The 19,148-nt window shown below is 54.7% G+C and overlaps 1 protein-coding gene across 3 annotated transcripts in view; it reads left to right on the top strand.

Moving 5' to 3' along the window:
* Positions 1 to 19,148, top strand: part of Capn5 (calpain 5) — a 54,256-nt gene that overhangs the window by 10,502 nt on the left and 24,606 nt on the right. For 2 of the 3 annotated variants that reach the window (XM_005379845.2, XM_005379844.2), the window contains exons 2-3: positions 7,299 to 7,499; positions 14,741 to 14,872. In XM_005379845.2, coding sequence (XP_005379902.1) covers positions 7,335 to 7,499; positions 14,741 to 14,872 — 297 coding nt within the window. In that variant the 5' untranslated portion in view covers positions 7,299 to 7,334. Of the gene's footprint in view, positions 1 to 7,032; positions 7,143 to 7,298; positions 7,500 to 14,740; positions 14,873 to 19,148 lie in introns of those variants that run through there. The other variant, XM_005379843.2, reaches the window with a different exon arrangement.

The raw sequence follows: 19,148 nt of genomic DNA, 5'->3' as shown, positions 1-19,148 counted from the left end.
TTATTTTTCATCTTGATAACAGCCATTCTTTTTCTTTTTCTTTTTTTTTTTTTTTTTTTTTTTTTTTTTTTTTTTTTTTTTGAGCCAGAGTCTCACTATCCATTTTAGGCTGGCCTTAAACTTACTATGTCAGACAGGCTGGCTTTGAACTCATAACAGTCCTCCTGCTTCTGCCTCCCAAGTGCTGGGATTACAGGTGTGTACCACCATGCCTAGCATGGTGATAATAGCCATTCTAACAGGTGTGAGTTGGTTTTTGTGTATGTTGTGAAATAAGGGTCTAATTTCATTCTTCTTCATGTAACTATCTGGCTTTCTTACACACTTTATTGAACAGACTGTCCTTTCCCTATTGTGTGCTGTTGACACCTTTGTTAAAAATCAATTGGCCGTAAGTGTGTGGATTTATTACTAGTCTCTCTATTCTGTTCCATTGGTCTATGTTTTCCTTTCCTTTCTTTCTCTTTTCTTTTGTTTTCCTTTCTTCTCTTTTCATACTGGTGATGGAACCAAGGGGTGTTCTACCACTGAGCTACATTGTCAGCCATTTTTTAAATTGCTCAGCCTGGCTTCAAACTTAGGATCCTCCTTTCTCAGTCTCCCAAATAGCTAGGCTTACAGGCATTGCACCACTATACCCAGTTTATGTGTCTTTTTTTTTGCCATATCATGCTGTTTTGATTGCTGCAGCTTTCTAGTATATTTTGAAATCAGGTATTGTGATGTCTGCAGCTTTGTTATTTTTGCTCAGTATTGCTTTGTGTATTTGAGATTTTTTGTGGTTTCTTATAAATTTTGGAGTTCCTTTTTCTATCTCTGAGAAGTATGTGGAACTTTGATAGGGACTGCACTGAACCTGATCAATTTGAGCAACATGGACATTGTAATGATATTAATTCTTCTACTCCATAAACATAGTATACCTTTCCAGCTGCTTATGGCCTCAATTTCTTTCCTCAGTGTTTATAGTTTTCAATGTATAGGTCTTTCATGTCCTTGGTTAAATTTATTCCTAAGTATTTCATTTTATTTTTTGAGCTGTTATAAATGAGATTGTTTACTTGACTTCTTTTTCAGATGGTTTGTGGTTAACATAGAAACACTGCTGATTTCTTTTTGTACTGATATATTGAGGATTGACAGAGGGCCCCACACATGCTAGGCAAGTGCTTCATCACAGAGCTACATCTCCAGCACATTTTTTTTTGAGACAGGGTCTCACTAAATTGTCCAGGCTGGGCTTGCACTTTCCATCCTCCTACCTGAGCTTCTCAAATAGCTGGGATTACAGACATGTGCCGCTATGCCTGGCTCCATTCTCATTATTGTTTGGTATTACAGTATATGAATGTATAACATATTTATCTATTGGTTATCTATTTGTTGATGAACACTTGAGTTGTCCCCAATTTCAGACAAATACCACTGTGAAAACATTATCAAATATGTTTTTTGGTAAATGTGTGCATGCATTTATGTTGGACATATTCTTAGGAGTGGAATTACTGTGTAATAGGTTGCATTTGTTCAACTTTAGTAGATCTAATCAAATAGCTCTGTAAAGTTACTGTACCAATTTATATTCCAACCACCAGTATATAAGAGTTTCACTTGGGTCATTTTGGTTTGTTTGTGTATTTTTGCTGTGCTGGGGATGGAAACCAGAGCCTTTTCCATGCTAGGTAAGCGCTCCATCCTGAGCTACACTGGCACACTCCTGGTGAGATTTTTGTGTGTGACCGTGGTGTTTTTACTTTAGTCTCTCTAGTGGGGGTATACTGGTACCTCATTGTGGTTTTAATTTATGTTTCCTTAATGACTAATGTAATTGAGCACTTTTCCTTGACTTCTTTTTCAGATGGTTTGTGGTTAACATAGAAACACTGCTGATTTCTTTTTCTACTGATATATTGAGGATTGACAGAGGGCCATGTCCATGTCTATTTATTGGCTATTTGGATGTGCTCTTTTTATTATATCTTCTTATAGAAGCATTATTGTTTTACCTTTCAGTTAGATTTGCAATCCTTCTGAAACTTGTTTTTGTGTATGGTGTGAGGTAGGGGTCAAGATGAGTCTTTTCCCACCTGCACAGCCAATTGACTTAGCACCGTATATTAGAATGGTCCCTTCTCCGGTGCCCTGTGGTTTTAGATCAGACATCCCCATTCTTGTGGCCTCTCTCTGCTGTTCTGTTTGTCTAGCCTTATGTTGTCTCAGTGACTAGTGCTTTACGATAGGGCTGAGTTAACTGGTAGGTGATTCTTCTAGCTGTTGTTTGCAGCTAACCTTGGCTGTTTCTGGCCCTTTGTATGCTAATTTAAGGCCCTCTTGCTGCTGGACTTGAGCTCAGCAGTATTCTTTGGCTCTTATGATGCCTCTGACACTGGCTACCATCCTTCCAGAGGCTCAAGGAGGCTCATTATTTCCTCTTTTAGAAGCTTCTCCTTCTAGACAAGGTCCAGCAGACCAGAGAGGCCATGTCCAGAGCCTCACATCTTAGGCAGGCCCTAGGGAATAATGCCAAGGCCCAGTCAGGAACAGGAGAAGGGCTGGGTCACAGCTGAGAGCACCAGGGCGTCAGCCACCTCTGCATGGGCAGTGGGTGTGGGCACCACCTGGCACCCAGCCATCAGGAAGAGGAGGAAGGGAAAAGGAGGCCCTCGGGCACAGCTCTGGAATCCAGTCCCGGCAGCCACACTGCCCACCATCTCCGGGTGTAATGTTGAGGGTCCCACTTGCACCACTGGCAACTTAGTATTTTATTTTTCTTTAACTTAGCTCCCTTTTCCCTTAATCAGCCCCCCTCCCATCTGCCTGCCTTCCTTCCTTCCTTCCTTCCTTTCTACCTTCCTTCCTTCCTTCTTTCTTTTCTTCCTGTATGTGCACACACATGCTAGGGACTGACCCAGGTCCTTAAATATAATAGGCAAGTGCTCTACCACTAAGCACTGTATCCTCCATAATCTATCTATCTGTCTGTCTATCTATCTATCTATCTATCTATATCTGTCTACCTTTCTTTCTTCTTTTTTCTGCCTTTCCTTTTGAGGCTGGGGAAATCATGTGTTTACTATAGATACGAAGTTAATGTTACTGTCCAGAAAAAAAGGCAACTGGAAGAATTTTTAAAATACAGTACAAGTGGGGACTGGGGTACAAGTACAAGTGGGACTCAGTGGTAGAACATTCGCTTACTATGGCTGGGGTCCTGGGTTTAATCCACAGTACCACAAAAAATAAAAATAAATAAAATGAAAAAAAAATCATTCAATTCCAGCCAGATGCCATTACTTGTGGAAGGCCCTCACCCTGGGCCCACTTGTCCTTTATTGTAGTATGTAGGGGATGGGCACAGGCTATGAAGGGTAAAGACATCTAGACCACACTGAGTGATCCTTGAGAGAGAATTGGGGGGAGACCAGTGCTCCAAGTCTTTATTGCGGTCTTTATTGCTGTGTCAGGTTCCCCTAAAATATCACAACATCAGCCTAGGCCCTGCCTGGGAAGCCCTAACTGGATCCAGCCAGTGGGGCAAGGACTTAGAAGTTTCTCTGTACTTCTGTGTACAAAATGGCTTTGGTAGTTGTCACGCCCAGGGAAGGCTCCTCAGGGTGTCAGCCTCCCCCTGCAGCCAGGCACCATAGGTTGCCAGAAGATGAGTCCTGACTGAAGCCCAGGCACCGCTGGGCTCTCCCCACCACTTCTGGCAGGCCCAAGGAGAAGCAGACCAGGCCACATGCTGCTAGAACAGGGTACACACTGCTCCTCAGGCAGGACAGACTGAGTTGCCCTAGAGCCCAGATGCTACTCTCTTCCTGTCCTCTGTACAGTAGAGGCTGGAACCAGGTAAGGCCAGGGTGGCTTGCTGATTGACAGCAGCTCACAGGGCTCATGACTTGTCCCAGGCCAAGCAGCAGCTCATCGTGGGACCCAGTGACTTGTCTGCAGGCTTCCTGGCAGCGGGTCTAGCGCCCTTGTTCTGACCAAACTCAGCACCCCCTCCCCTATCTGCACGGCCTCACTAGGCCAGGCCAGGTCCTAATCACACTGAACCTCTGGGCCTCCCAGCCTCTGCTTGAGCAGACCTCTCACCTACAGAGCAGCCGAGCCCCGAGACTGACCTCCCTGTCGTGCCTCTGTACAACGCCTGTTCTACTCTGCCTGTGCCTGCTGGGGCACTAGGCCTCGAAGCTCTTTGGAGACAGAACCCTCTGTGTTGGAACCTCCTGTACGTGACAGGGTCTAGAAACCTCATCAGGGGTTGACTGCTGGTATTGACAGCCCTCGGGCACAGTGGATCAGAGTGTCTGGCACGCTGCTGTGTGGGCAGTACCGCTTTAGATTCTCACAGAGGCACAGGGGCCCAGGCACTTTACCTGTTACTTCCAGACAAGGACCATGCGGACCAGAGGCCATGCAGTCTGTCTGGAGCCTCACAACTTAGGTGGGCCCAGGTAAACTAAAGCGGAAGTTCGGTGAGGAGCAGGAAGAGGGCTGGGCTACAGCAGAGAGCACCAGGGCTGCAGCCACCTCAGCCTGGACAGGAGTGGGGGATGGGGTGCTCTCGCTCAGCCATCAGGAAGAGGAGGAAGGGAAAGGCAGTGGTGTGGCGGGAAGTGGGGCGTCTCCAGCAGACCTGAGGGCCTGAGCTGTGATGGGGCGCTGCCCCCTTGAGCCCTCAGAGAAGCTTCTGGTCAGGACTGTTCATTCCCAAATCCCCAGCCCCATCCTGAAGCTGGGGATACAGAGGTGGGCAGGAAGTGCACAGAGGAACACAGTGATGAGCACTGTCCTCTGAGAGACTCCCAGACGGCCGAGGCAGGGCGGCACTGGGGGAGCAATGGCACGTGAACAGGCCCTGTGTTAACAGTTTCGAGGGAACTGCATGGAGCTCGTAGCATCTGCACTCAGGAGGTGAGATGCAGGGGTGAGATTGGCAGAGGACAGGAAGTGGCAGCGGGGAGGCTCAGACTGGACACTTTGTAGGATGTCCCAGGGCCACGCTCGAATCTCCAGTCCTGAGAGGAGAGGCTGGAGTGGGGGGTTCCTGCCTCCGTGCCTGAAGCTACCAGGAGGGGCTGCACACCCTGCGGCCCTAGGGGACACTGGCCAGTAGATGCCATGGACGATCACCTTGAGGGTGCAGGAGGGCTGTCTGGGCAAAGGTCAGGGCCCAGAAGAGCCCAGCACAGGGAGGCCAGTGTCACCCTGGCTGGGAGCGTGAGGCAGAGCAATGACTGAATTCGCATCCTCCACCCGCTGCCCCAGTTCGGGGGCCCTCCTATCCGAGCTTTCCCGTCAGCCCACTCTCTCCTCCCCGGAGCAGAGCCTCGCAGTGGTGTGTGCTGGAGGGCAGCCGGAGCTGTCGTTCTCCACCAGCCTGGCTGTGTGACCTCAGCCAGCCACTTCCCCTCTCTGGGCCCTCTGGGCTCTGAAACACAGGAATAGCAAGAGTTGGCTTCTGGGCTCCTGTTTTCAGCTTCTCTAATCTAATTCTTGCACTTAAATTGCTTCCTGAGCTCCCAGCTGCTGGAAACCCATGTTGCAACGGCTCTGCGTGGTACCTGCGGGCCAGAAGGCTCTCCAGGCTTCCCCCTCTCCACCCCGCAGGCCTCCAAGGTCTGGCGAGGCGGAGGGAGGGTGGCAGAGGAGAGGCCAGAGAGGTTAAGTTGTTGACCTGAGGTCAGGCAGCGGCCCTGTATGGCTGAGAGAGCCAGAGATGAAGCAGCTGCGGCACAGTGCAGGGGACAAGCCAGCTGTCACCCCGTCAGCAGACAGGATGAAGGGCGGGCCCTGCTGTCTGTCTGTGTCCACACTCTGGCCCGTCTCACTTTCTTTCGCTGTTTCTGCTCTTCCTGGAGAATGTTCTCTTCTTCCCTCCTGCAAGGCCGCAGCGCAGTGGGCTGTTGGGGGCGCCCCACCGGCCAGCACTCAGTTCTTCATCCCGAGTGGCAGGCTGGAGAAGCCAGGGTAGGGGCATCAGGGTTGGAAGACCTGGGTTCCAGTCCCGACCTTGCCCTGGGAGCTTGGGCAGGCCACTTCCACTCTCTTTCTGGACAACGTGCCCAACTAGCAGGGTTTGCAAATGATAGACACAAACTTCTAGCCAAGTGGCTTACACACGGGAGGTGCCAGCGGAGTGGGAGGGGCTTGGTCAGGTCTTCCTTCCCTGCTGGCCTCTTAACCGTCTCCCAGCCTTTGGGTGATTATAATGGCTCTCCGGTTTTTCAGGCAGCATCGTTCCCATTGTAGACATAAGCAGAGTGGCAGTTCCATCGTGTAATGGTTAGCACTCTGGACTCTGAGATAAGCAGGGGCTCAGAGAGGTGGAATGGCTTGGCATCCTTAGCAGGCTTGCTCGCAAACCATATCAGGAGTGAACCTCCTGCGCCGCAGTTTCCCTCAGAGTGGGTCTGGGAAACTCAGTGGGATTGCAGCATTGCCCTGGACAAGCCCCAGGATGAACAGGTCCAGGAGGAGTTGAGTTCTTGCAGCCTGGATGGAGAGTGAGGGACAGCCTGGCATAAAAGGGACAGTCCTTCCGGTATCTGACCGCCCAAGCTCCTGTCAGCACCCGCAGTGTGCCTCGCCCTGCCCTTGCCTCCTCTCTCTTCCCTGAGTTCTTCTCTTTCTCTCCATGTTGGTCCTGTCTGTGTCCCTTGAGTTTGGTCAGCAGGTGGGTGTGAGGGGCAGGGTGCTAGCTGGACCCCTGTGGCCCCTGGAGAGTGAAGGGGGACTCAGGAGCCTGAACCTGCTTTCTAGAGGGTCAGAGACCTTGGTTCCAGGGTGGATGTGGAAACAGGTGGACAGGGTGTGAGTGATGGCTCGGGTGCCTCAAACAGGGCTTCTCACAGGGCAGAAGTGGGCCCTGCAGGATGAGGATTGTAGGACCTGGGCAGCTGCTTCCCTGTGGGTGTGACAGCGGCCACAGAGCTGCTGGGGTTGGCCCTGTCTGATTCAGTCTGGGGAAGTCTGGGGAAGGCTAATTAAACAAAGGGAGGGAAGGGAGTGGGTGTGGCCTAGGCCTAATGCCCGGAGCTCTCAGTGGCCTGCGGCCTGGAATCACCTTGAGGCATCAGAAAGGAGAGAATCCTAGTGGCCTGCCTCTGCTCTGCCTGGTACCAGCTGTGTGGCCTTGGGTGAGCCTCCAACCCTCTCTGAGCCTCCTCTCCGTGCCTGTATGATGGGGATGGGGGTGCCCACTTCCCTGGGCTGTCAGGGGTCACATGGGATAGGTGCACAGCAGGAATCCCGGTATCCCTGGGTGACGGACATCTTGCCTTCCTGTCCTCCAGGTGCTCCTGCCTCCCGTCTCTGGGGCAGCTGCCGCCATGTTCTCCTGTGTGAAAGCCTATGAGAACCAGAACTACTCTTCCCTGAAGCGGGCCTGTCTGCGCAGGAAGGTGCTCTTCGAGGACCCCCACTTCCCTGCCACGGATGACTCGCTCTACTACAAGGGTGCCCCAGGCCCCGCCGTTAGGTGGAAGCGACCCAAGGTCAGTGTGTGGTGTCCTCTGGGGGTGGAGCGACTCCCCGTGGGCTGAGTACAGGGATGTGGGGTGCCCTGCCAGGCCCCTTCCGTGGCAGCTGACCTGAAAAGGGAGCTATGAGAATGGGCCAAATCCCAGGGCTCCCTTATCCCTGCCACCCTCCGTCCTGAGGTCACTTTAGGGTTAAAAATAAGAAGATGTGGAGGTAACCTTTGTTTAGCAAAATGTGGAGTGATATTCGAGTATAAGGAATCTGCTTTCATGATTAGTATAAAGATTTTGAAGTCACTTCCTGCATTCATGAAACACAGGGAGATAATTAATCAGTAATCCTAACGGTGGTCAGAAGTAATAGTGTCCACGTCACAAGCTTGAAACACAGCCTGGCACCCAGCACGGGGAGCAGCTGCCAGGCCTATTGATCGCGATGGACTAGGGGTCCTCTCTTCACTGTTCCTGCTCCGGGATCCTGGCCCCTGGCTTCAGGCCCTGAGGTCAGTCATGCTAAACAGAGGGGTGTGGCCTCAGTGACTTCCTCCTGTTGAACTCAGTTCCTGGGTGGCAGGGAGGGTTGGGGGAGGGTCCTGCTGAGTGGGTGACCCTGTGGGCCTGGGTGAACGGGAGGCCACTGGACGTGGTGGGCTCAGGCCCCTCCTTAGGCTCCACAGCCTTGCTGGTGACCCTGTGAGAGCTGCACTGCAGGGACTTTAGTGAGGGAGACCGTTCTCTGCCAGGTTACCCAGGCTGGGAGGGAGCTGAGGCTGGCTGTGTGGTCCTCAGGTAGATGTCTCAGAGGCAAGGTCAGGAGGCGTATGTGGGAAGTGCTGGGGAGAGTTCCTTAGCAAATGGGGCCCACAGGCCTGGCTCATTCGACCACAGCAGGGAGCCGGGGCACAGGCCATGGAGAAGTGAGGGGGACAGACTAGGTGTGGGGGGCGGGGGATCTTGGCACTAGCCCTGAGGGTGTGGGAGCCTTTGAAGACAGCTTCACGGGCGATCACAAGGTGAGACGTGTGCTTTACAGAAACCCTCTGGCCCCCTTGACCTTTTGGGAAAATAAAATTCAGATTTCGAGTTCCTCTCCTAGAGTAGGTCTCTAGTCCCTTCTAACTCACAAATCCTGTGCTTTTCTTAGACTGGGACTCTGGAGAGGGAGGGAGGCTGAGGCCGGGAGGAGAAGGAACACACCAAGATTGCCTGGGGAGCCCCTGACAGGTAGGCCGCACTCAAGGCCCTGGGGCTTGGGCCAGTGAGCTCGATGGAACCTCTGACCTTGGCCTTGGTCCTCTCGAGCTCCTTGGGACCTCTTGGCCTGGATGCGAGATTTCCACTTCTTGAGTCCATGCTTTCCTCCCTCTCCTCAGTCCAGTGGGTGAGGAAGGAGGGCAGCCTCCAAGGGTCTTTGTGAGTCCCCCGAGCACCGAGGAGCCTGGACACTTGAGCTCTTTTCCCAGCTCGTGCTCTGCCCCTTGCTGCCCCAGTCCTGCCCTCTTTCATGCTCCTGGCTGTCTCCAGACCTAAAGGTAAAGGCATTTATAGTCCATGGCTCTGCAAGGAGCCCCGGGAGGCCTGGCTGGGGCAGGTTGGGCAGGCTGGTGGCTCTGGGTGCCCCTGGTGGAGACGCTGCCCTCTCCGAGTCCCTTGCTGCACAGGCTCAAGTCCTGCCGTGTCTCCTCCCTCCTGGCACCTGCCAGGTGCCACCTTACTAGTCTGGGCTGGGGAAGAACAGAGCTGTGCTGCCCTGCTGGGGCTCATGACAGCATGTAGTGGGTAGTGATGAGGGAGACACCTGAGTGAGGCCTAAGGGGAATCAGTTCTCAGCTGGGAGGCTGTTCAAGGTCTAAACCCGTGGGTGAACTATGTGAGACCAGGATGTGAGACCATGTGGGTGTATGGTCATGACTGTGTGGGTTTAAAATTTGTGTGTGTTTGCCAGATGTGGTGGTGCACTCCTCTAATCCCTGTGTTCTGGAAGGCTGAGGCAGGAGGATTGTAAATTCAAGCCCAGCCTAGACAGTTTAGTGACTTAGTAAGAATCTGGGCATAATGTCCCATGTCTGTAATCCCAGTACTCTGGAGGCGGAGGCAGGAAAATTACCACTAATTGGAAGCCAGTCTGGGCTACATAGTGAGACCTTATCTCAAAAGACTGAATATCAGAAAGAAAAGAAAGAGAGAAAAGAAAGAAAGAAAGAGAGAGAGAGAAAAAGAGAGAGAGAAAGAGGAAGAAAAAAGAAAAAGCAAGCTGGGAATATAGGACCATGGGAAGGCCCTGATTCAATCCCCAGCACCTCATGTATGTGCCTCAGAAAACAGACAGACAAACAGACAAGCTGCTGTGCAGGCGCTGCAGTACTGCCTTAGCTGGGACAGGGCCCAGGACATGCCCCCTCCCCACCATCCCCCCACTAGGAGGTTGTGGAGCAGGAAGTGGAAATCAAATCTTCAAGGGTGGGGCTGGTCCAGCTGCAACTATTAACTCCCAGCTGCTTGACCTTTGGCCAGTGAAACTGTCTCTATGAAGTCCTACTTCCTGGGTCTTGCGACCAACTGTTTACAAACAGAGCAGCAAGCCAGCTTTTCCTACAGCCCAGGGAAGCCCTTCTTCACTACCCTACTCCAGCTGCCCTGAGCTTGTGGGGTGTGGGATGTTTTGGAGGCTTCTCTGTTCTGGGAGGTGCTTCTTAGCGGGCCTCCCACTGTTCTGCTGGCCCTTCTCCCAAAACGGAAGGGGGAGCCTGGCCGGAGCCATACAGACTTGGGTCCAGCCTCGACCCTATCTTGCTGGAGGCCGGATGTGACCTTGAACAAGTCACTGTGCTCCGCTCCGATGCCTCAGGTTCCTCCTCCGCGAGTGGGGGGGAGTTTTTCTTGCTGATTAAGGTTTCTGAAGGTTGGAGTGGGTGGGTTCTCGAGGTGCCAGACACATGGGGGACAGTGAAAAGCCTCCCTTCCCCTCCTGCCCACCTCCTCTTTGGCAACACAGGACCCAGCGCCGCTCATTCTCATACTGATTCATACTGACTCATACTGACCCTCACTGACCCCCGCATAGGACCAGGCCTTGTCCTCTCTAGTCTCCACCCGGGGCACCCGCTGCAGGCCCAGCCGCTACAGGCCTATTGGTTTTTGTTGTTCCTTTTAGGACTTTTGACTGTCTCCTGCTTCCCGCACAGTCTGGTCAGGGAGATAAGAGGCAAATGGGGACTGTCAGCAAACCCTGGGGGGAGCCCCTTTTCTCCTCTTGGATCTGGGCTGTAGCACGGTGCAGAGTGCCCTTCCCCCAGCACTGCCTTGGGACATCGGTCCGGGGGGGCCTTTGGTGGACTGCGGAGAGGATGAGCAGGAGTCTCGGGAGCAGCTGTCAGTGTAGGACTGTCCTTGGATTTCCCAGCACAGTGGCCCCGCCTGCCCTCTGGGGCTCCCGCTCCTTTACCAGGAAAGCCTGTGCCCCTGGGCTGTACTGGACTGGAGGCCCCTAGCGGGAGCACAGCTGGTGGTTTGCACTGGCTGGGCAGCTCTCCTGCCTGGGAACCACCAGCTGCAGGCAAGGCTTGTGAGAGGAGGGGTCCTGGAAGGACGGGGACTCCTGGGAAGAGATGGGGCAGGGATGAGGGAAGGGTAGCCCACAGGCTGTGATTCTTGAAAGTGTTGTTCCTGTCCCAGGCAGAGGCCCAGTGTCCTCAGTTGTCGATTCCTCCTGTGACCTTAGATTGCAGGAGAGTTGACAGTGAGGGTGGGTGGCTGAGGAGGTGGGGGGATGGGATGGTCCCTGGTGCAGTGTGTGTGTGTGTGTGTGTGTGTGTGTGTGTGTGTGACATTCCTGTTGTTTGTGCCCTTGGACCTGAAACCTGAATTTCCTGCTGTGCCAGGAGGGAGATGGCTGGGGCTGCCTCCTGAACCTTGTCGAGCTGGCCTAGCAGGCTGGGTAAGAGTTTCCTGCAGGCGCAAGAGGCTGTGCCCTGGAGGCAAGCTGAGCAGAGGAGTGGTCACCCCAGCACTCGGATGGCTTTGCCCAGGCCTCATGGTGGCCCTACCCAGGCCTTTGTGTCATTTTGTCCTCCCTTCCTCTCAGGGACCTTCTTTGCAGCCCCCATGGAACCTTCAGGGCCCTGCTCATCCTAGAGATGGGCAGAGCCCGGCGAGTGGCTGGCTATAGGCCCCATGGTAAGCAGTGTCTGTTTCCGGTGGCAGGGGGGGTAGCTGGGCTCTGTCTCAGGGGGAATCCTCATCCCACCTGGGCCTCCCTGCCCACCACGCCTCTCCCCACCTGATGTGGAGGTGCCAGTGCCCCTCCCCCCGGCAGCCTCTCTGGTCTCCCTGGGCTCCTGCCATCCCAGCTCTGCTCACACAGAAGGGCGGAGACCAACCCTGACCCACTCAGTGGCTTATGTCCAGGAAGAAAAGGACAAGTGCTGGTCTTGAGAAGCCTGGCCCCCAAGGTGGAGGGTGAAGGCCTGGACTTCATCTCACTGCTGTGTAGTGAGGCACCCCCCTGCTAGGATAGATACAGGAGACAGTATAGAAAGGGTGACTTTGTCATCATACAAGCTAGCCTACTGAGAGGTTCTCGAGCCAGGCTGCCTGAGCTGGAGTCTCCGTTCATAGCTTCGCGTGCGGCCCTGGGCCAGTCTGTCTAGCAGAGTTGCTTTGCACAGCGTCCAGCTCACAGCAGGTGCCTGCTCCTCAGGAGCCGTTCCTGTGACTGTTCTTTTACAGGTGCCCCACGGTGGCCTCTGGATTCCGGGTGCCACTGACCTCACCCGGTTTCTCCGGGTCAGACTGGTAACCCCAAGCCTCTCCTGGCAGGGGTGACGTGGCCCAGGCCTCCTTTCTCTGCTGTTTCCCAGGCTGCTGATCACCCTAGGTCCTTGCTGTGCCCCAGCTGGAACCTGAGATCCCTGAAGCCCAAGCCCAGGCACTCTTGGTTTCGCTTTGTAGGGCTGGAGAGGTGTCTGGGCCAGAGCCCTGTTCTGGGCTGTGCCTGCCTCCAGGTCGACCTCAGCAGTGCCACACAGTGGGGAGGAGAGCCCTGGTCAGGAGCCCTGCAGACCAGTATTGCCCATTTGTCCAGTCCCTCGCCTCCAGACGTTGGACGTCACTGTCCCCTCTTGGGCCCAGGCTCCTCTGCTGTGGGATGGGGCAATGGTCCGTGTCACAGAGCACTGGCCGCGGGCTCTAAAGTAGAGGGTCACCTCAACACCAGCCCAGACACGGGCCTGGTGTCTCTCTGTGTTACACGTGGCCAGGTTCTCCAGATATGACCCCCACCCCACCTCCCAGCCTCAGAACAGCAGATGCGAGGTCATAGCTCCAGGGGCTCCGGAGCTGGGCTGGCTGTGGTGAGGCTGGGAGATAAAATGAGAGGCAGCAGGAGATAGGCCTGGGCTTTTTCCTCTGCTTCCCCAGAGATAGAGCACGGCCTTGGGTACAAGATGAGGGCCACCGTGTCCATGGCTTCCCCACGACCTGGGGTGACAGGACCCAGACCCTTGCTCTGGGCAGACTGCCCTAACATGCTGCCCTGAGCCATCCTGTAGTACCACCTGCACGGAGGGGTCAGGTCCCTCCCCATGTGCCCTCTGGGAAGTCACAGCCCTTTCCTTGGTCCTAAACACTTGTTTTTTGGGGGAAGGAGGTCCCAGTACTTTGTGGGACCTGAATAGCCTAAGCCCCATTTTCCCTGTTGAGCGCTCCACCACCGAGACTGGAAGCCTCCCACAGCCCTGCAGGGATAAGTTTGTCCCCTTTGCACAGAGGTGGAAGTGGAAGTGAGGGGAGCTTGGGCTCAAGTTGCACTGCAAGTAAGTGCCAAGCAGAAATGGAGTTCTGTGTTAGAAGCTCTGCTGCCCTCTGCCGGCTGCCTGCAGTAAGGCCTCAACCTGCTCAGAGCAAAGCTTGCAGAAGTGAAGCCTGGCACTGTGGCCCTGCCGCCCTGTTCAGCTCTCATCTGTAAGATGGGTGTCCTGCCCAACTCTCAGGGCTGTGATGAGAGTTGATTGTGGTGCCAGCAGGACACCTGGTGCCTGGAGATGACTTAGTGCCCCCCGCCCCATCTTCACTCCCCATCGGCTCCGTGGAGGGAGGTGCTAGTGAAGTAGAGGGGCCTCGGGTGGGGCTGCTGAACACAGGTGGCACTTGCAGCCACGGACGCATCCTGGCCTTCCCAGGGCAAGGGAAGCCCCACACCCAGCCCTGCCACTGGGGGCCTGTCAGGCCCACATGGGGCACAGGCGGGCCCTCCAGGAGCTGTGGTGCATCAGTTCACCTCTGCTCCGCAGGCTGGGGTCAGGGCTGTACGGGCCCCTTCTGCTGCCCTGCTCTGACCTAATCAGCGCCCAGCTCAGGCTGGATGGCATGATGGCCCCGAGGATGCCAGGAGCCAACCCTTCCACAATGTATCTCTTTGTGCTCAGGCCAAAGCCAGTGTTTTCCCTCCTGCCGAGCACTGCCCCAGGGGACCCTAGGGAAAACCCTGGTGATGTGGGAAGCCCAGGCCAGGGTAAGAACCTGTGCAGAGAGAAGCTGGTTCTGGAGCCGTCCTGCTGGCCCTTTCCAGCAGACAGCAGTAGGAAGGGCTGGGCCCCGGGGCCAGCAGGAGAGCATGAGTCATTTCCCTGCCCGATGGCTACACCGGCCTGGCTCCCCGCATGTCCTGTGGCGCAGCCCCTCTGGCTATGCCTGCCAGTCTCTGGAAAATCAGAATGGCTTTCTGCCCAGTTGGGTATTTGTGTGCTGTGTACCTTTGACAAATCTCTGCCTCTCGGGACTCCCATTATTCATCCGTAAAATGGACCAGCAGCCTAACTCCATACTCCTCAGGCAGAGGAGGATCAGACTAGTGCACAAGGGCATGCCACAGGGGCCCTGGCCCATACACTCTCCAGCTCCCCTCTCTGTGCTCTGTAAGCTCTTCGTTCTCACCCCCACTACCCGCTTTGTTGTGACCATGGGCCTCTCAGCATGGGCTGGGACAGGGAGGGCCACAGAGGGAAGAAGGAGGTGGCCCAGGGTCCAGCTCCTTCCACAGTCATTCATCGTCTCTCCTTTGGCAGAAGAGTACTTCAGCCAGGGAAGAATAGGGTGTCTCAGGCAGGACCTGGGGGGACCTGGGTTTGGGGAGCAGACAGGCCATGTGAACCCCGGTCTGCAGCAGACTGGGCAACCTCCCTGCATACTCTGAGGTCCTTTTCCTGCAGCAGGGGGCCCTCATGCTCCTCGGCTCACGTTCCCCTCCCTTCTTGCAGGACATCTGCGAGGACCCCCGCCTCTTTGTGGACGGCATCAGCTCCCACGACCTGCACCAGGGCCAGGTGGGCAACTGCTGGTTTGTGGCTGCCTGCTCATCACTGGCCTCCCGGGAGTCTCTGTGGCAAAAGGTAAGGCCTGGGGCAGCTGGGGTGGGCTGGGGTTACTGCAGTGTGTTTTCTCGCCTTCATGTGGCAGATGAGACTTCCTGAAAGCCAGCACCAGGGCAGGGATGGCGTGACACTGGGCCCATCAGGATGGCCGAGCATCAGATTTGCCTTCCTGACCCATCAGCTAGGGATCCCCAGGGGCAGCGGCTGGAATCTCTTCTGATGTGTCCCCTCCCCTCCTCTGAGGGCCTGCTGTTCCTGGAGTAAAACATATACCTGTGAAACGGGGAAGCCTCCTGCTTCACTTTTGGTGTGGAGACACCATTAACGGGGTCAGGGACCCCTGCCAGTAACCTGCTGTGTGCTTCGGCCAGCTGCTGTCCTTCTCTGGGCCTTGCTTTTCCCAGTTCAGTGGGGCTGGTCCAGATGATCCTCAGGGTCACGATTCCTGGTCTCATTACTGGTGTTCTGGACCATAGCCAAAGGTCTGCAGCTGGAAAGAATGAGCCCTGCTTCAGCCACCTGGTCTTTTGTGGCAGCATTTGGCACTGGGGCCTTAAACCCAGAGCTTGGAGTTTCTTTCCTGGGGAGGCAGGGAGGCTGGAAGGGTGGCCAGACCTGGGTTCTCCTCCTGGCAAATATAAGTCATTGTCCCATCCTCGCCTCTGCCTTTCCTGCTCTCCCTCCTGAAGGGATGCGAGGGGACATAAGAGCCCAGGGTGCCTGAGTCTCCCAGTCTTGGGTTTGATGCCCAGTCTTAGAAATTGGAAGCTTTGAACCTGGCCTCAGGTTACTCATCTGCAAAATCACAGGAGCTGTGTCTCAGCAGGTGCGTGGTTAGAATGAGATGCTGTGCTTGCAGTGTCTTGCACGGCACAGTCCTCAGGGAAGGGTGGCTGTGATGACTAGCTTTAGGCCAATTAGCACTGCTAGAACATAGGTGCGCTCTCATGGAGCACAGGGAGTCTCTCCTCTTCCTCCATGGTGTCCCTCAGCCATCAGAGGGAGCTGTGTCCTCAGCCAAGGCTGAGGCAGGTTCCCTGCCCTCTTGTCTTCTTAGCAGGGTGGGCATCCCTGGGGCCTGACCCCTGATGGTCCTGTAGGGGTCAGGCAGCTGCATGCTGTAGGTCTTTAGGGCCCTGGCAGAGGCCACTACTGCATCTTGTGGACATGGGTATTCATGGCACATCCAAGCTGGCGGGTCTCAGAGTGGGATCTTGTCACTTGTGGGCCTCAAGCGGACCTGCATCTGGAGTAGTTCTTTGTGTAAATACCTTGCAGCTTGTAGCCTCAGCCCCCTTCTCTGAGCTCAGAACCAGGCCCTTACCTCTGAGCCCTACTGGTACCTTGGTGCGGACTGGCCTAGGGATGGAGGTGGCACATGGGAGCCCTGGAGGGCTGGCTCCCCACCTCTGCCTGCCAGGTAATTGCCTGTTTATCTGCCATCTCCCCTCGAGGTGAGTTCCCAGAGGGCAGAGCAGGACCAGCTCGTCCCTTCCCACTGAGCCTAGTGGTGGCATGCACAAAGAGGGCTCCAGAGAGGTTTGGAAGGAGCGGTCTGTCTCAGATTGTTGGATCTAGTTACTGACCTGACCAGCTGCCTGCTTCTCCCCAGTGGTCAGTGGACTAGAGCTCCCTGGAGCTGTCTGCACATGCGCAGGGAGGAGTCTCAGAGCTGTGCCTCTGGCTGAGCCTGGCTTGCAGTCCCCTTTGGCAGCCTCCCACCCCTGGTGGAGGAAGGGCCGACAGCTCAGTCAGGGGGCCCATCCTTGATGCTGTGCCATCTTCAGCAGGCTCATTTTTATCCCAAGACAGAAGGTTCCTCCTGCAAAGGGTGGGACCCCAGCCCAGGGATCTCAAGGTTGCCAGGGCCAGGAGGCTGACCTGCAGTAGCTTGTGTGGTGCTTGGGAAGGCTGGGGTGGGCTGGGTGCTCTTGGCTAATTGCTCTCTACCTCTGGGTGCTGCTGTGGTGACAGTCTCTGTGGAGCTCATTATTGTGCTTACGTCCCCTCCTGTCCCCACTGACAGGGCTCTGTTTGTTGTTACCCCTCACTTTCAGGGCCTGTAACTCTGCAGGGCCTCCTCGCCCCACCCCTTGCTCTCCCTGAAAGAGCAGTGGAGGTGGGAGATGGTCAGCTTGAGCTGCACCTTTGCCTCCACCCTCCAGACTTTACCTGAGCCTCAGGTAAAGGCATGTCACATCTGGGATACCCGTGTCCCTCCTCCCAGAAGTCATCCCTAACTCCTCCTCATCCTTAAGGGCCTGGGACCCATAGGCACAGGATTCAAAGACAACCAGACCTGGGTGTGATTCTGGCTGGGTCCCTTGATAGTTACTGACCTACCTTGGGCCAGTCATACCCTTCTCTGGCCTCACTGCAACCAGCACCCTTGGGTAGTGAGAAGAGGTCAAGCCCTTGGCGTGTAGCAGTGGTTCTTGGCACACTTAGATCCCTTCCCAGCCAGGTGCTTCTGGGTAGTGGGTTCCCCCACCCAGGGATCCCTGGTCATTATGGCCTCCCCGTCTTGCCTATAGTTTCGTAAGGGCAGGGCAGTAGACTTCAGGGATCAAGCTCTATGAACCTAAAATCAGGATATGATAGTTTGGATGGGCATTTCCATCAGGCCGGGCTTAGGCCAGACCCAAGGTCTACAATGAGCTTGTCTTCCCAGTGCCTAGGGTAGCCCAGGCATGCTGCCTGCTGTCCAGCCTGGGCCCTGGGTCCATGGGGAGAGCCTAGATGTATGCAGGGCAAGAGGTGGGGGTGAGCAGTGCTTGAGCAGTGCCTGAACAGGATGGGGGGCAGGTTAGTTCTGTTTAAATGTTTCCCACTCTGTCCCTGCCCTGTTATGAAAACAATCCATGTTCACAGTTACAAAGCAGTTAATTCAGTGCTCATCAGTCTCCACTGTGCACAACTAGGTACCAGGGACAGAAGATGTAAAATGTATAAAGTCAAGGTCAAAAGTCATGTGACTGTTATTGCCTCAAAAAATCATAGTTGAGGATTTTCTATATTTCCTTCCAGTCTTTTTTCCATCTAAAGTTAAGCAGGATTTTGCTTGTTTGCTTGGCTTTTATGCACGTCTTTTGCAGTTGTGTATGCAAGTTTGGAGCTTGCTTTCTTGAACATGTTCCTATGCCCGGCCTTTGTTGGGTCTTCCCAAGATTCTGGCAGCTGAACAGAGGTCTGTGGACATCAGTGGTCTTGGACAGCACCTGCACCTTCTGACTTCTTCCTGCCCCTGGGCCATAAGACTCTGCACACACCTTCTTCCTGCCCCCTCTCCCCAAGGACCTTCCCTGGGCCCTTGCTGCCCTCTCCCTCCTGTGCTGTGAAGCCTGGTCATAACATCCTTCACCTTCAGCCTCCTGCAGGTCATACTCCTCTGTCCAGGCTGAGACAAGGCCTCCCCAGGAATCCTTACGCCCTTAGATCCTCATCAGCAGAAGCTGAACCTCCCTGTCCCCTAGGATCCAGAAATAAGAGATCCTCTTTCCTCTAGGACAACTTCCTCACATGAGTCCAGGCTGCCTACATGCTTTTAGCTCCCTACTCTCCACTCACTGTTTTACTCTCCTTTGCCCCCCAGCTACTCTGGCCTGTTGTTCTGGAACAAAAGGGCCGGCACCTATGATTTCTCAGACCTTCGTACCCCAAGAACTGCCATATTCTGGGGATTGCTGTGTCCGTGTGGCTAATGCCTACGCTCTGTCTCCACCCATTTCCCTGGACCTAGTTCTTGATTTCTTCTCTATCCACCTTCACCTTCTGCCACCTTGGTCACTTGCTCCGACAGCCACAGTCTGGCCTGGAACTTCTCTCTGTGGAGGGCTTTAGTCAGAGGCCCAGCCCCTACCCCCTGGCCTCTTACTCCCTCCCCAGCCCAGCGCACACCTGGTTCTGATCTCATTTCGCCAGTGTCCAGTGTCCCATGCTCTCTCCTCACCGGTGCTCCTTCCTCTGGCTGTCCTTGGTCTGGGGCCCCATGGTACATCATTTCAGCTGTTCTCTCATCAGTGTCATTCATTCATTCACTCACTCACTCACTCACCATTCAACAAGGATTTCTGTGAACCTCCTATGTCGCAGGTCTTATTCTGGGTGCTGACTTAAGGTGATGAGCAAGACAGGCAGTCCCTGCCCTCTTCAGGACTGTGGTCCAGTGTGGGGACATCATAGACAAAAACTACGCACACAGGGGCTGGGGTGTAGCTCATTGGGAGAGCGCTTGCCTGGCATAGGCAAAGGCCCTGAGTTTAAGTGCCAGCCCTGCAAACCAAAACAAGAAACA

The sequence above is a fragment of the Chinchilla lanigera genome, unplaced genomic scaffold, assembly GCF_000276665.1.
Source record: "Chinchilla lanigera isolate Chin_1 unplaced genomic scaffold, ChiLan1.0 scaffold00013, whole genome shotgun sequence".
In the NCBI taxonomy this organism is placed as follows: domain Eukaryota; kingdom Metazoa; phylum Chordata; class Mammalia; order Rodentia; family Chinchillidae; genus Chinchilla; species Chinchilla lanigera.
Note: the sequence above shows the minus strand (reverse complement) of the source record. Positions and strands in the feature narration are given on the sequence as shown.